The sequence below is a fragment of the Fukomys damarensis genome, unplaced genomic scaffold (genome assembly GCF_012274545.1).
Source record: "Fukomys damarensis isolate Sample0158 unplaced genomic scaffold, DMR_v1.0_HiC HiC_scaffold_10, whole genome shotgun sequence".
Taxonomy (NCBI): Eukaryota; Metazoa; Chordata; class Mammalia; order Rodentia; family Bathyergidae; genus Fukomys; species Fukomys damarensis.
In genome coordinates this window covers 12,181,324-12,197,911 of record NW_022900922.1, presented here as the reverse complement: position 1 = coordinate 12,197,911, position 16,588 = coordinate 12,181,324, and the positions used below count along the sequence as shown (strand labels likewise).

General features: G+C 36.2%; 1 protein-coding gene across 4 annotated transcripts in view; it reads right to left on the bottom strand.

Annotated features, from left to right (window-relative positions):
* The window catches only part of Lyst (lysosomal trafficking regulator), a 196,312-nt gene that overhangs the window by 81,058 nt on the left and 98,666 nt on the right, over positions 1 to 16,588 (bottom strand). For 3 of the 4 annotated variants that reach the window (XM_033761844.1, XM_033761845.1, XM_033761846.1), the window contains 7 exons: positions 13,210 to 13,341; positions 10,120 to 10,744; positions 9,217 to 9,394; positions 7,179 to 7,348; positions 5,795 to 6,025; positions 3,864 to 4,030; positions 2,746 to 2,898 (listed from right to left, as the gene is read on the bottom strand). In XM_033761844.1, the coding sequence (XP_033617735.1) occupies positions 2,746 to 2,898; positions 3,864 to 4,030; positions 5,795 to 6,025; positions 7,179 to 7,348; positions 9,217 to 9,394; positions 10,120 to 10,744; positions 13,210 to 13,341 (1,656 nt within the window). The remainder of the gene's footprint in view (positions 1 to 2,745; positions 2,899 to 3,863; positions 4,031 to 5,794; positions 6,026 to 7,178; positions 7,349 to 9,216; positions 9,395 to 10,119; positions 10,745 to 13,209; positions 13,342 to 16,588) is intronic. The other variant, XM_033761847.1, reaches the window with a different exon arrangement.

Here is a 16,588-nt window from a genome sequence, read left to right as displayed (position 1 = left end):
ATATATAAATTGAATTTTGGGAAACTTTAACAGTGCTGCCAACTTTGGAAAAAGTCATCCCAATTTACTGTGTTGAGTTGACATTGTACAGAAATGGACAGCCATACTGGTCTAGAAATGTTAATTTGTTTTTATTTTTTATTTTTTTTCCATGTGTACAGGGGTAATGCACTGTATTGAATATGTAAGGTCATATCTACTGGGTGTGACTACAGAAACTAATAAAGTATTCTCTAAATAATGAAAAAAAGAATAAGATAAGACTATAAGAGCAAGAAGCAATTTAAATATGTTTGGGGACCATTTTCATCCATAGAATTAAGGATTATTTTAATGTTACATCATTGCCTTTACTCTTTTACTTTCCTTTTAGTTTTAATGTTCATACAGAGATTTCTTTAACTGAAATACCGAATAGTTTCTTTGGTGTGAAAAACTACAATAGTACACAGGATACTAATGAGATAATTAATAATGTGAAATAGGAAGCAAAGGGCTAAAGGTATAGGGAAAGTGGGAAGGGTGGGGGAAAGGTAATAAGGGAGAGGCAAAAAATATGAGAAACTGAAAAAATGGAAATAAGGTGTCTGTAAAGGAGGGGAGGGGAGGAGGGGGTGAAGGGAGGGCAGGGACAAGGGGAAAAATGAGAATCAAGACCTATTATGTAAAGGTACAGAATCCCAATGATGAATGTAACTGTATTGTATACCTAGAGTGTACCAATAAACTCAATTAAAAAAAAATGTGAAGAACTCTTGAGAGAGATGGATTCTAAAAGCTATGCTAGCCCTGAAAAGAGATATGGTGTCAGACACAAAGAGAAGTGTGTAGGGGTGTGCGTTCCAGCCACCCCTGATTTTAGGGTATAGTGAGCCTGTAAGAATGAGGAAGCTGGACAAATGGACTTATAAGGTCTTTTATTAAGCTTAGGAATTTACGGGATTCTATGTATAAGCCTCATATATGTGACAGCAATTGTATTTACTTAAAGTGAAAAACATAAGCCCTACTAAAGCTGGCATCATGTCTTGTGTTCACAAGTAGTCCCAGCTACTTAGAAGGCTGTGGCAAGAGGATCATTTAAGCCCAGCGTGCCTAGGCAACATACTGTCTCAAAACAAACAAACAAACAAACAAACAAACAAACACAGAAACATAAGCCCAAGTATAATAAGAGACTAGAGAAATAAGAGGAAAAAAAGAAAAGTGGTGTAGTAAAAAGAGCAACAGTCCACTGTCCATTTAAAACTGATTCAGGCCAAAAAACAAAACAATAATAAACTTGTAGCTCTGCAGGGCTTTGAGGCTCAGGGTGACAAAGATGTTAGGATCTAAAGAGAGACATGACAATTATCAGGGGAACTGACAATTCAAAAGACAATAGCAAGAAGGTCATTGTGCTAGCCAGCCCATCCACAGGATGATCATTAACTAACAGGGGATGCAAGCAAAGCAGCAGAGGAGTGCATAGGAGCAAGAGAAGCAGCAAAAGAAGGAAGCAGCAGCTTCTCTGAACATGTACTGTCTGATATCAGTAGAGGGTCAATTCTATCTGAGCAGTCACTAAGGGTGGAGGCCTGCAAAGGAAGGTGTTCAGAAGTCATCTTTTGGCATGTAAAAAGCTGAGCATGACTGCTACACTTGGGAAGACATAATTCTACTCAGGAGAAAGGAGGTACAAGGAAGCACAAGAGAAGACACTTTGTTCAGATAATAAGGAAAGATATATGGGGCAGTAAGTTACATAGATATTTTAGTAGTTTTATTATGTATGTTTTATTTAGCATAACTTAAACACATTACTGTAAAACATATTTTAGAAAGTCTTCTCTATGGGTAGTTTTTCTGATGATTTTAAAATTTCACATAGTGAAGTAACTTAGCACAAGCAGAAGAAAGATTTGGACTTGAAAGACATTAAGACTACAAGGGCAATTAAACTTCAAACAATATACCAAATACACCAAAGTACTCTGTTCAGAGATACATGCTTGTGCATGTGCAGGCACACACATGTACTTATGTATATTCACTATGTACACATATATACATATGCACGTATATGTGCATTGTGTATGTACATGAACCTATGTGATGTCATCTTTCTGGATTATGTATATATACAAAGAACAGAAAATTCCATTTGAAAACATAAGGAGGTCTAACAATATTAATACTTATTATTTTGTAGTGCTGGACACTGAACCAAGCTTCATGTTACTTCACTCTCAAGTGCCACATTCTAGCTGAATGGCTTACCTTCAGCTTTCTGAACAAGCTTAGCTTTTTCAACAATTTTAGCTCTTTTCCTGCTTTGGATCCACAACAAACTGTTCATTTTGTCCACAACAATCTTCCTGACTCTACCTTGCTAATTCCTTTCTCATCCTGTACCTTCACACAGTACTTAATTTTACTTCCACGGAGGTCTCTTCATGTCTTCTCTAAATTCGGTTGCCCTGGTATACTCTCTGCCTACCCTCTGCATTTACCTACTATTTGATGATTTCTACAAGGCAGAATCTGTGTCTCCAACATTTAGCACAAGGCTTGGCTCATGGTATGTGCTGAAGAAATAAATGAATGAGAACAACACTGAAAAGAAAACAGGGTAATTTTTCGCTGGGGGAAAATTTTTCTCAAATTTTACAGCTTAACTTAAATAGGAAACATTTTAAAAATATGAATGGCATCAGAATATAGGAAAGTCAATTTACAATTATTAAAACTTATTTTAATACTTACCAGCAATGCTTTTCCGCTTTTGAAACACTGCATGGTGGGGAGCAGAAGGTGACAGTATTGCATCGTCAAGGTTTTCAGAGTCATGATTTGCTGAGCTTCTTATAAATTCTAGAGCAGCATGCAGAACTCTAAGCTGTAGGGCAAGAGCCATACCTACAAACAGCAGAGTCTGGGATGTTTCCAAGCTATGAGATTATTAATCTTATGATTGATCTTTTTTTTTTTTTTTTTTTTTTATTTTGCCAGAGGCACTGTGCTACTGAGCTATATTCCCAGCCCTAGATCTTATTTTTGACATCATCCAATGTCTAAACTGCTAATTATTAGATACAAATTTTAAAATTTTGATTAACACAGGTTTTCAATGCTAGTCAGATTTTATAATTTTTATTATTTAAATTTTAAAACTTTTATTTTATTTTATTATTTATTTTATTTTAATTTATTAAAAAAAATTTTTTTTTGGTACCGGGGATTGAACTCTGGTCCTTGCACTTGCAAAGCAGGTGGCGGAACCCCTGAGCTAAATCCCCAGCAGAATTTTTTTTTTTAAACTGTGCTTAAAAGCAAATCATTTTTGGTAGCCCTAGAAATTGACCTCAGGGGCTAAACATCTAAGCAAGTACTCTACCACTAAGCTTCATCCCCAGCCTCTAAAAGCAATTTTAAAGCAAATTTCCAAATAGTCACTATAAAAAGATAAAGGAAAAATACTAGTAATAGTTCATAAATTTAATTTTACATAATTTTTTCAAAGAACATTTGTGCATATAAATTAAAAGTTTAATCAGAAGTCCTCAGATTTTTTCCAGTTTCATTTTAATATATGCCATTAAAGAAAAAAGAGGCATTACTATTCATCACAAGCCTTTTAATTCTACTTGATAAGAAAAATCAGCAGCTTCTTCTGAGGATGAGTTGGCAGCTTCTAATTATGTCAAGGCATCACTTTTCCTATTCTTGCCACTCCAAAAGGCTGTTTTTAAAACCCAATCAGTATCATCACAAAGTTAAGGTTAAACCTTCAGTAAAGGAGTTATTAAGAAGAGATTAGGCCCTAGTGAAATGTCTGGTTAGTATACAACTTTCCCCCCAAATCCATAAAAATTAAATCTTACTTTGGGTCTTCTTGTTTTTGCTATTTTGAAGATATCCAAGAAGTACAATTAAATCTTCAATAACCCTAAAATATTGTGAGCCGGAGGAGCTGCAAGCATGAATTGTAACTGCTACAAACAGTTGCTGTATATCACATGCCAGTAATTTGTATTCATTCAAAGGAATGCTAAAGAACCAAAAAGCAAAACCAAAAAAAAAAAAAAAGGACATTTATAAGAACAAGAACCAATAATTTAAGAAGAAGAGAACTGATTTAAATTATTATTCTATCAGCATGCATTCATTCAATATTTATTCGTGCTTACTCTATGACAGGTAATACACTTCACATATTAAGAAAAGAAATAAGACACACTTTCACTCCTGTCAAAAATAGTCTCGCAGAGGATCAGCAAAGTAAAGAGACCGTTATAAATAGTAAATGGTGTTAAATTTAATAACAGAGACAACACAAGATATGGGGAACAAATAAGCAGGTTCCCAGCCTATACTAAGGATGAATAAATAGTATGAGAGTGTGAGCAAAAACATTCTGGGAAGACTCTCCAGAAAAGGTGAATGTAAATAAATTAACCTCTGAATCTCACTTCTTTAAATTATACTTATTTTAAACATTAGAAGATACTGTAATAGGTTTGAATATATATTAATCACCTCTCAATACACAATAACTCTGAATCAGTTGCTTCTGCCTCTCAATTTTAACTTTGATAATCTACCTCAGAGTGTGCGCTTAGGCTGAGCACTTCTATTTAAATTTTTTCAAACCAAGCAAAGGTTAAACATGGTAATGATTAATAGAGTACCATTTGGGGCTATCAGGAAGCATAACTTACTTTTCTTACCAATGTGTTTTTTGGGGGGTTTTTTTGGTCCCAGGGATCGAACTCAGGACCTTCTGCTTGTCAGGCAGGTGGCAGAACCACTGAGCTAAATCCCCAGCCCAAGCATAACTTACTTTTTACCAAGTAAACAAAATCTACTTTTAGAACAAGCCTGCAGCTGCTTTCCTAGGTTTTACAATTTACATGCACTGTACTGCAATCCAGACTAAGTGTTTTGAGAAAACATTATACTTTTATATTTCTTTCTGTTTCTCATATGCCTATCATACACACCCTAAATGTAACAGGTGCTCAATGAAAGCCGAACCAAGTTGCATACAAGGAGTCTCTCCTTGGCTTAGAGAACCACGAAAGATATGCTTTGTTCTCTCTGCAAAAATATAGATAACATTTTAATGCTATTTATATGCAACAAGATAGTGCAACCAAATATTTAATGTTATGTTAGTAAAAATGGTACTCTATGCAACATAAATGGTGACCACAAAGATACAAATCCTAAATGAAAATTTAAACTCCTAATGTATGTTTAAAAACTGTTATTTGCTGGGCAACCCTTTGCCTATGTATGACTATATGAAATTAATTTATGGTAACAGTGATTGAACATGACTATTATGAATTAATTTATGTCAGTAGATAGTAACAGAATTCATGAACAGATTAGCATATTGAGATTAAAACATAGTCTTGTGAAGTGAGACAGATTCAGTATCAGGTTCTCTGCTGTTTACTAGCTATGATACTCAGTGAGCTGCTGTATGCTCCTAATCCTCAGTTTTCTATTTGTGAATGGGGCTTATAATTTTTACAAATATAATGTGGAAGCTTGGTAAATATATTTGGCACGATTAAACTTATTCTATTTGTTTTCATGTTCTAAGTACCTAAAAACAAACATTTTCTTAACCGTTTGTTGAAAATGATTAAAACAACCTGCCATCTACAAGTTAAAGTAATAAATGTTGTGAGAAATTCTTTGAAAGTATTATGAAAAAATAAGATGGTTTAAAGAGAACTATTACTAAAGTTTCCCTTTCAAAAGACTTATCAGATGTAATTTTAATTAATAATTCAAAACTTACTTCTTTTCTAATCCGTTCAGTGCTGCTACTGTATTACATAACACATAGAGTAGACCATTATCCAACAACAGGTCTGCGACCTTAGAACAAGAATTTAAAATCTGAATAAGAAGTAAAAGAGCATTATGCAAGAGTACGTTGTCATACAGGGAGGTTTCTATTAGTCCCAGGATAGGAACAGCAGACCACTTCTGAAAAAGTCCCATGGTTTTCACATCTTCCAGATCAAATCTATAATAAATAATAGTTAAGAGCACATTAAAAGCAATTAGTCACAAAATAAGAATGAATGACTGAGATTAAAGGCCATTTTATTAACCATTTAAAGCTCTAAAAAATAAATTTGTGGAATAAAGATTCTTAGCCTTTTAAAAAAAATTATAGATCCTCTCCAAAAATAAGATAAAGGCTGTTGCCAGAGGTTCATCTCAAGATATACAAATGTTCAGAAGAATGATACATACAATTTCAGAGTTTTAACTGATTAACTCATTTCATAGGGGCTCTTATATCCAAAGAACCTCTACTTTAAGGGTTTATAAGAGGTATACAGGAAAAGTACCAGTATTTTATTTATTTGAAAGATAGTGAGATAGAAGAGGGTAAGCATAAAGAAATCAACCTTGAGTTATCTCCAAACTATTTGCCTCTGTGATTCAGGAAAATTATTTAAGCCTGTTAAGCCTCATTTTCCTCAGGTGTCAAATATATGTGAGGATATCTGCACTTCTTTCTACTCGAGACTGCTATGAGACTCAAATGAGATAATACGGAGTTCCTTTGGAGAAGTCAAAAGCTGTATGCAACTGTGTATATAGTACATTGAAATTACCACAGTCAATGAATTAATACCTCAAAATCTGACTCTATATTACAGTCAGAATGCATATATTTCTCTATTATATCATAAAAAGAGATAACTTTTCTGCAAACTTGTGGACTGGGTAAAAAATACCCTTTTATTTTTGTACTTATTTGCTAATCTCTCAACACCACACTGGGGTTAAATCTCAGCCATCAGGAGGTCCAGGCCTTCCAGGAGGAGCCCATTCTTTTCCCAGATGAGATGAGGGCTCTGAGAGGACTGAACAGATCACCTGTGTAATCTGTCATTGAGAACACATGGGCCATCTTTCTTTTCAGGCTACTTTCTCATGTTAATACTAGATGCCAAATTGTTATCAATTTCTTTCATTTGATACAAAGGAAGACATACAGTAGAAACACTAACATACAGAAAACAATAAGTTGATTCACCTTGGGGAAAAAAGTGACAAAATAACTGTGTTAGGAGTGGGTTCACACACAAAAAAGAGTGAGTTCACTGAATTTTACATCTAAAACAAAGAATCTCCAATTATGGTGGAAGGAAGAACCCACTTACTCATCATCAAGGCCAATACGTCGACCAAAGAACATTTCAATGAAGCATTCTAACAATTCCTGAGTCCCCCGATGAAGATACAACTGGTTTGCTAGTAAGGAAAAGCCACGATTCTTCAGAAATTTATCTTTCTGCTCCTTAGATGCTCTATTAAAATATGCATGTAGTAGCTAAAGATAAAATTTAAGACAATTTAATCCTGTGTTAAAATTTAATACATGTGAGTCAGACAATGAAGTATACTTATATTTGTAAGTAATTAATAAACACAGAAGACTAGCACAAAGAGATGCCACCTTTATAGGAGAATTAATTCTAACACTGGTGTAATGCTATTGGTGACTCTGTTCTGGAGTTTTTCTTCTGTGGTGAGGAAGCTGGCATTCCCAGCTGAACATGGACACCTAGTAGTCTGGCAACTTTAGCTGAGTGTAAGTGAAATATCTGTGCCTGATTGTGAAGAAAAATTTCAGTGCACTATGTTTTCCCTGCAAATCTATCTTAAACCTCTATTTCTAGACATTTTTGTGTGTACGGTACTGGGGGTTAAATCAAGAGCTCCATGCATGCTAGGCAGGGCTTTTACCCCTGAGCCACACTCGGCCCTATTTATAGACTTCCTAACAGAGTATTTATCCTGAGCACAGGCTGGAATTTTCACCCTTGTTTAGTTTCTTAAATAAAATGTATGTAAGACTCAGCTAATTTCTTTCCTTACAAACCCACTTCTTCCCTGATTCCACACTTAAATGGATCTTAGAACCATTCCTCTTAACTTCAAGGTAAAATTACTCTTGGCTTTTCTATTTCTAGTTGCCACGTGCAGTTATGAAAGTACCTCTTTGCCACTCCAACGAAAGTCTCTCAAATCTGTGTAGCCTTTTACTTTCATTAATCCAACTTGGGAACCACCTTTGTTTTTCCCTCTGGATACTAGCCTAGTCTACTAATAGTCATAGTCATTTCTCCCCTGGGTTACTAAGCTGGCCTGCTAACAGAATACTTCTACCACTCTTTCAATCATTCCCTCACAGCAGTGACAGGTATTAATACTTTCCCAAACACTTAACCATTTAAAAAACTTGCTACGTTTACAGCAATATTACCAAAAAACTTTCTTTTTTGCATGCATACATCCTTTCCTGCTTCCCCCATCAGAGTTATTTGCTTTTGCTGTGCTCTCATTCATCTTTATCAATATTACCACGTCAGAATTCTTTATACAGGGTGTATACCTCTCTCTCTTGCTGGAATATCAACTCCCAGAAGGTAGGGACTCATATTATTCCCTCTTTTATCCCACATATTAACTAGCCAAGGGTCTTGCACATGGAATGGGGACTCAATAAATACTAGGTTGAGCTGCAAGAGATTGAAGAATACCTACATTCAGAAAATAAGAGAAACTATACTAAAGAAAATAAGAGTCATTGAAGACCATTTCAACTCTGAATGATTTTCTAATTGAGGCCAAATACTCATCATTCAACAGTTTACTTAGTATCTATCATACACTAGACACAAGATGTCCACCCTCATAGTTTATATCTGTAAAGAAGACTTTAAAAACCTAAGTACACAAATAAATAAAAAAGATAATTTTAAGAGGTACTTAGGATGCCTTAATAGAATAAATAAGAGGTAGGGCCAGAAGAAGGAAGCAATTTTTGATAAGGTGACATCTGAGCTGAAACTTGAAGTAAATGTCCAAAACTTGATACTGGGCTTCAGGAGAGATTTCCTGTGAACCACGTGTTCCTTGTAAATTTTTGTGAGTTACCGAATGTTCAGATATGTGAATTTATTGGTAGATTTTAAAAAATATGAATCAATACATGGAGGACTTACAACTGGTAATACAAAATTCAAGTAGGAAATGACAGACTATATATATATTACTTCATTATTTCTAAATATAAAATAAAATTTTAAGTTAATATATGTCTACTTTAACATACTTAAGTACATTCAAAAATTTAAAATACATATATGTTTGTTTCCTGAATTAAAACAACACTTTTGTAGGATTTGCCCTTACTTTAATAACTTCTTGTTGTATGACTGGTGATGGATGATTAACGAGGACTAAGAGTGTATCTGCTTGAATGAGCTTCTCCATTACATCTTCCAGCATAACATCAGGCAGGATGAGGAGAATGCCACTTAAGAGTTCATACAATCCACAGCATATAGGTACCAAGCAGTCTTCAGTGACACTAAGACAGAGACCAAAAGAGTCTCACTAACAGTGCTGGGAGAAAACTACATGATGATTATACCTCAGGATTTATAATGAATTGTAATTTTTTGTGAAACAAATTTTCATAGGGTTTAAGAAATATTTCCTAATTTAATTGTGATTAACAAAATGACCCTCACTTTTTATTACTGATATTTTTAGGCATATAGTATACTAAACACTATGTGTAATATAGTAGTCTGAATCTATATCTAATATAGTAGTCATTGCAACTTATGCTACTTCAACAATTTAAAATTAAATTAAAAGTTAAGTTCCTCAGCTGCACTGGTCACATTTCAAGAGCTCAGCAGGCATATGGCTGGTGTCCATGGTAGTGGACAGCACAGAGAAGACATTTCAATCACTCCAGAAAGTTTTTCGGCACAGTGCTGCTACTTGAGATGCCACTAGGAACAAGAATTGATCTGATCATTTCCCTGAGATAAGAATTTTTCTCTAATAATGACAAAGAATTAAGCCATAAGAGAAATTTTTCTTTGAGAGCCATTTAGCTTTTGGTTGAACATGGAACTGATACTAATATTAAAACGAGGGGGAAATGCAATGAGGAAAAAGGCACGCTTGTTTGGTATTAACACAATGTTGTATTTTAAGAAGTGGCATAATGCAGACATTTCTAAGTAGAGCGTCTTCAAAGAACATTTAAATATGGAGAGAGCACACAAAATGCATGAGTACCTGTGAGCACTTGTAGCTCTGTTATAGTTGGGCTTGTAACCAAGAGGAAAGGCCAAGTTTTCCCAATCATCAGTGTTCCTATCAACAAGACTGGGCCAGTGGCCCAAGGCTGCAGTTCCATTCTGTGAAGGGAAAGCTAGCCCCAGACTTGCAATCGTGCTGTGGCTTTGCTGGAACGAGGCCAGTCCCTTCAGGTTATCAGGTCGGCGCAGGCAGGATTCATCCCCGGGACTGTCATCTTCTGATCTGGGTTCTACTTCCAAGTCTTTATGATCTACTCTCCCCGTGGGAAATCCCAATGTTCCTTTTGGGACACCACCGGCAGAGATTTGGGCTGTAGGAACAGCTTCTGCTTCACAAATAGCTTTTGCAGACTCACAGCTACTGATGAATGCATCCTCTTTGCTTGCTTGCAGCATGTCAGAATTCCCCAAACGATTCTGTTTCTCTGCTTGGGTAGCTACATAGGTATCTACAATGTTTTGTAACTTGTTAATATTACAACCCAAACTTCCAGTCAGTTTTCGTGGCTGTATTAGTGGTGAAGTAGGAAATGCTGGTAGGCTTCTAGAACGTAGCATGTGGGCAGCCATTCCTGGTGGAATAACACTGGAGAAACTGCTTCCTAGTAAGAGTAGAGAGAAATATAGTACTTAAAAATCTGTTAAATGGGGCCGCCATTCTTCTGTACAAGTCACAACCTTGGTAACAGTCTACCTATCTAGCACTGTTCATGAATTCATCTAAGCTATTTTTCTAGCAATTAACATTTAACTTTCTTAAATGCCAACACTATTTCTTCTTTTAACAATTTTTATTAAAATATTCCAAAAATTTGTGTTTTTCTATCCCCGTAATAAATACTGACACAGCATGATTTGATCATTAGGATTAATGGATCTGTGACAGTGAAGTTAAGTGAATGAAGTGGAGCTGAACTTACTCAGGCCCGTAGTCACCAGAATGCAGAGTGGAACAGTAGAAAGGGTCTTGGCTTTGTACCTAGACATGACTGGATTCAAGTGACAGTTCTTCTAGTTCAGTGGTCACAGGTAAATTACTCAATTGTATTACAGAAATGTTAGTTTCTGCCAATGTAAAATGAGTGTTGAGAATATGTACTGTGCAGGGCTGCTTCAAGGATTAAGAGAGATTATACTCGTGATGCATCTATCATAGCATCTGTCATATAACAGGTGCTCATATATAGTAGTACTTGATATTACTAATAATGGCTCTGGATTATTCTCCCTCTGCCCCATCTGTAGTGTCTTCTTACTGTTCTGGGAGAGAAACATTAGCCTTCTCTCTTCATGCTACAGATCTCCAATTTACTACTTCTAATATTCTATGCAGGAGGAGACCAGAAAAAAAATCCTTCTTATTACAAGAGTACAGGCTTTAGGTGCACACTACTTAAGGTATGGTCTGTGGAGGAGCAGCATGGGCACCAGCACCTACACGATGATTAGGGTCTTACATTCCCAAGCTCTTACATACATCTACTGAATCAGAATGTTAGCAGGGGCGGGAACCCGCGTTTTAACACGCTCTCCAGGTGCCAATTTGTGTACACTGAGGCTTGAGATGCAGGGATACAGAATAAATGCAGTATATAGGCTTTGAGGCAATAAAACAGCCCCAAAGCCCAGATGTTTTTTCTAGTTATTCTGGATTTGGCTGGAGGGCTAAAGCAGCCAAAAGATTTCTGTTTTTAAAATCTTGGAAAAAATGGCAGTATGATTGTATTTGAAATGTTTCAGAAAAAGAAAATGTTTCAGAGTAATGCATGTGATTTAAAAATAAACATTTCCTAATTAAACTAGATATTATACTAAAAGACCATAAAATGTGATAAAGAAAACTCAAATACTTTGGAGGGTAAACAAAATTGGAGATTAATTCTCAAGCAACCATTTCTATCTTCCTATATCTGTATCTTGCCTTCACTACTTATTAATTATACTGCAGCTAGAGAAAAAGATTAAGTTGGACTGACAACAAAAGGAATGTCCTAGCATGGAAGAGAACTCAAACTAGGAAACTTGCACCAGTTTGGTTTTTTTTTTTCCTTTCTAGGAAAACAGAGATATGGTAGTTTGTTAAGAGTAACTAGGAGGATAGGAAAATACTACCAGTATAAAGACTTGAATATACTTACTATATAAACAGAAATGGAATTGAGTATAAACGCAGAAAAAATGATAGGGCAGGGCCGGGGATTTAGCTCAGTGGTTCTATCGCATGCCTTGCAAGCTCAGGGTCCCGAATTAGATCCCTGGTACGCACCGCCGCCAAAAAATGGCAGGGCAGCACTGAAAGCTTTGTGACAGTCTTCAGCAGTGTGAGGATGGTCAGATTGAGTTTGGGTTAGGGGTTTTCATGTCAAGAATATCAACAGGCACAGGGAACAAGGAAACTGAACATGGTGTCAAGAAAATAGGCAAATGGGATCTTTGCAGAGGCAAAAGGAACTTGGGATCATGACAAAAAACCCAAAAAAGTGAGGTACAGTGGCATGCACTTGGGAGCCTGAGGAGGAAGAATGGTGAGTCTGAGGTTAGACTGGGCATAGGTCCCTGTCTCAAAAAACTTTTTTAAATTAATTGAACTTAAAAAAAAAAAAAAAAAAGGCCAGAGAGATAGATTTTTCTCCAAGAGTGAATTAGAAAGGAAGAATAAATCCTCTTTGTCTTTTTCAGTATATCAGAAATCCCCAGAGGATTCTGTTTCTCTGGTTGGCAGGAGGGCTAAAAGCATGAGCATCATCCACTTTCTGAGCTCTTCTAAGAACCAGGGATGAATGTTACATTGAGTTATTGATATCACAAAGTACTAAAAATGAGTTCTTTAGGGCTAGGGATTTAGCTGCTACCTGTATTGCAAGCACAAGGTCCTGAATTCAATCCCGAGTAACAAAAAACAAAAGGGTTCTTTAAACATACTCTATGAGTCTGAAATTTAACTTAATTGTCCATTTATTTAGTCTAAATATCAGGTTGTACTATACTGCTAAAAACATGTACAGTTCAATCTATGAATATTCAAGACTAAAATGAAAAGTTATAATTTCATTATTGTTATTTTTACCTTCAGGAGGTGAAGCAGTAAAACAAGATGGGCTTATGACCATGAAACCGGGACTGGTGAGGGATCGTCCTCCACTGCTGGAATGCCGCAGGTACATGATTGATTGCACCTTCTCCTGAAAGATCTTACCATCTAGATAAACAAAATATTTTTGAGACAGCAAAAATTTTTAAAAACAGTAAAACAAAGATACAACATTTTTTTTTAAAGACAAGGCCTCACCATATAGCTGAGGCTGGCCCTGAACCCCACTATGTAACCCAACCTGGCCTTGAACTCATGGCAGTCCTCCTGCCTCAGCCTCCCAAGTGCTGGGAGTACAGGCGTGTGCCACCACATGCAGCCAAAAATATAACTTTAAAAGCAAATCATCAAGTACAAATTTTGACCAAAAAAAAAAAAAAATACTCAAAGGGAAAAGATATGGCTTATTTATACTAGTTACACTTGACATAAATATTTACTTTAATTTCTTATTACAGATTTCTTTGCTGTTGACTATTACTGGCCACATTAGCTTCTACTTTCTTTCTTTCTTTTTGGTACCAGGGATCAAACTCAGGTCCTTGCGCTTGTGAGGCAGGCACTGAGCCAAACCCCCAGCCCTAGCTTCTATTTACTTTGAATTCCAATTGTTCTTGGAACTGTTTCTATAATTTAACATTTAACTGCCTTTTTTTTTTTTTTGTATTGGAGATCGAACTCAGGACCTTGTGCTTGTGAGACAGGTGGCAGAACCACTGAGGTAAACCTGTTTAGCTTTTTACATGTCCTTATGATCTCTCAGAAGAGATTGCTCAACTGTTTATTCCTTGAGAAAAGGACCATGTTTTATGCTTTTATACATCTCTTTCAATGTCTAACCTTATTCCAAAACTAATACTTTCAGCTTCATCATCCTTCTGTGCTTCATACTTGTAAATCTAAGTGCTTGATTTTGTAAATGCTCTGCAAATACAACTTTAAATCTTAATCATCTTCCTGTGCTCAATTTATTCCGCCTGTTCTGTCCTAGTTAGTTTGTTTTGTTTTGTTTTGTTTTTGGTACAGGGGATTGAACTCGGGTCCTTGTGCTTGCAGGGCAGGCCACCGAACCACTAAGCTAAATCCCAGGCCCTGTCCTAGTTAGTTTGGTACAGGGACTTGTTCACTCCCCATGGAGAGAGAACTAAAGCTAACTCAACCACCAGTTTTCCTTTATCCATGTTAGTCAGTCACCAGGTCCTACTGACTTTGTTTTCAGTTTCTTAAACTCTTCTCTTCCCTACCATAGTGCTATGATACAGGTTTTGTCATCTTTCACCTGTATCCCTGTCACAGATGTCTAAATGGTATCCTGATGGACAACTTGTCACCTTCAAAGCTTCACAGTCTCTAAAATTCTCTCTCAAATGTCAATTCCTACTTAAAATCCTCCTTACCATCTTGGATAAAGTCCAAGCTTCTTGTCTACAAGAATCTTCACGATCTGTTTCCAGGTCTCTGTCCAGCCTTGTTTCTTATATTACATTTCAGCAACACCCACTTCTCAGAGCTGCCAGTCAAGACATTTCCTTTGCCTAGAAGGCCTTTCTCTTTGATTGCTATTTACCCTTTAAGACTGGGAGTAGGCACAGCCTTCTCCAGGAAACACGCCCTCAGCTCTCACCATACTGTATGCTACCAGAAAATGAAATGCTTATGTCCATCACTGTGGCATCTACTCATCAAGGTGTAACCGTCTGTTTATATTTCTCTTTCCTGTACTAAGCCATGAGCCTCTTATGGGGGGAATCATATTTTACTCATCTTTGTAACTATCCTGCTTTCCAAATCTTCCATAATATTTCATTCACTAAATGTGCTGAATTTAACACAAAGCCATGCAATTTATATTTGGACTTTCACTCCTGCTAAAGCATTTTATTCATTTATTAAATTTCTTTAAAATGTTGTTGTGCAATTGGCTTTCCATTCTAAAGTTACCACCTAGCTTTCTCAAAGGTTCATTCTGGCTTTCTTTTTTACCACATTACTTTTTCCCAGTTCATTAAAAACTCTGATTATTCTATCCTTCTTATACTGATTCCTCTTTCTTATTGCATCCTCTTGAGTAGTACCATTACCAGGAGTTGTATCCTTAGCTTCCTCTTTCATTCCCTCACTACACTACTCTTAGTGGTCTCATCTAATCTCAGAGCTTCTACTCATGCCTATGTAGGTAGCTCCTTGTGTTACCACCCTTTCAACTGCCCCATAGACAATTTTCACAGGGCATCTCAAATGCAACATGTGTTATAAAGCTAAAGTCACTATCGTCGGTCCTAACATCCCCACAGTCACCCATTCCAACCTTTTCAGTTCTCTCTTTAACGCCTCCTTTCCAATTCCACTTCTACTATGCCCAGATTTTATCATTTTATGTTTCCTATAGACTATTACAATTGCTCTGAATGCCTCATTTATTTCTCAATTCTACTGCAATAATTTACTTACATCCCCTTACTCAAAAACAAATAAGCCAACAAGTAAAACAAAACAAAATCTTTCAATGATTTCTACAAGATTTGATCAAAAAAGACAGTGAATGTATAAATGTATTTTTTTAAAGTTTTATTACAGTAAAAGATACATTATAATTATTCCAAGATTCTCCCCCTCACTTATTGCCATTAATCCTTCTCTAAGATGTTTTCCCTCACTTCAAACACATTTATCCCATCATTTTTGCCACTTTCTGAAGAACTTCTAGCGGTCTTCTTTTGTATTTTTAGGTGTGCTGTTGGGGCTGCGTTGCTGTCTTGAATCAATTCAAAATGTTTACCTTTCATGGTCATTTTGACTTTGGGGAAGAATCAGAAGTTGCATGGTGCCAGCTGCAGCCAATAAGGTAGATGAGGACACACCATAATGTTTTCACGAGCTTCTCTTTCCATTGGATGGCATTTGGCAACAATAGCATTTACTATATTTATCACATATCATAAAGCCACTCATAAAACAGGACCTCCAGAACTGCTTTAGAAAATGGTGAGAATGATGCGATGAGTGTTAAAAGTGAGGACCAGGGAATGGCAATGTGCCTTTTACTGTAATTACAAAGTTTTAATTTAAATACATGCTGGTTTTGTTTGCTTTTGTTTTTTTGGTACCGGGGATGGAGAGGAGGACCTTGCACTTTCAAGGCAGGCATGCACCACTGAGTTAAATCTGCAGCCTGTACATGTTGCATAGTTTGACAGCCCTTGTAGAATATGAGTTCAAATTCTCTGGTAGTACATTCAATGATTCATTTGCCTCATGGTAAATAAATAGGGGTCTTAAACTATGTTCATAGCATTATTTTTCACTTCTCTTTTACAGATTTTGCATATGTACTTAGGAAAAATTGGGTACTCTT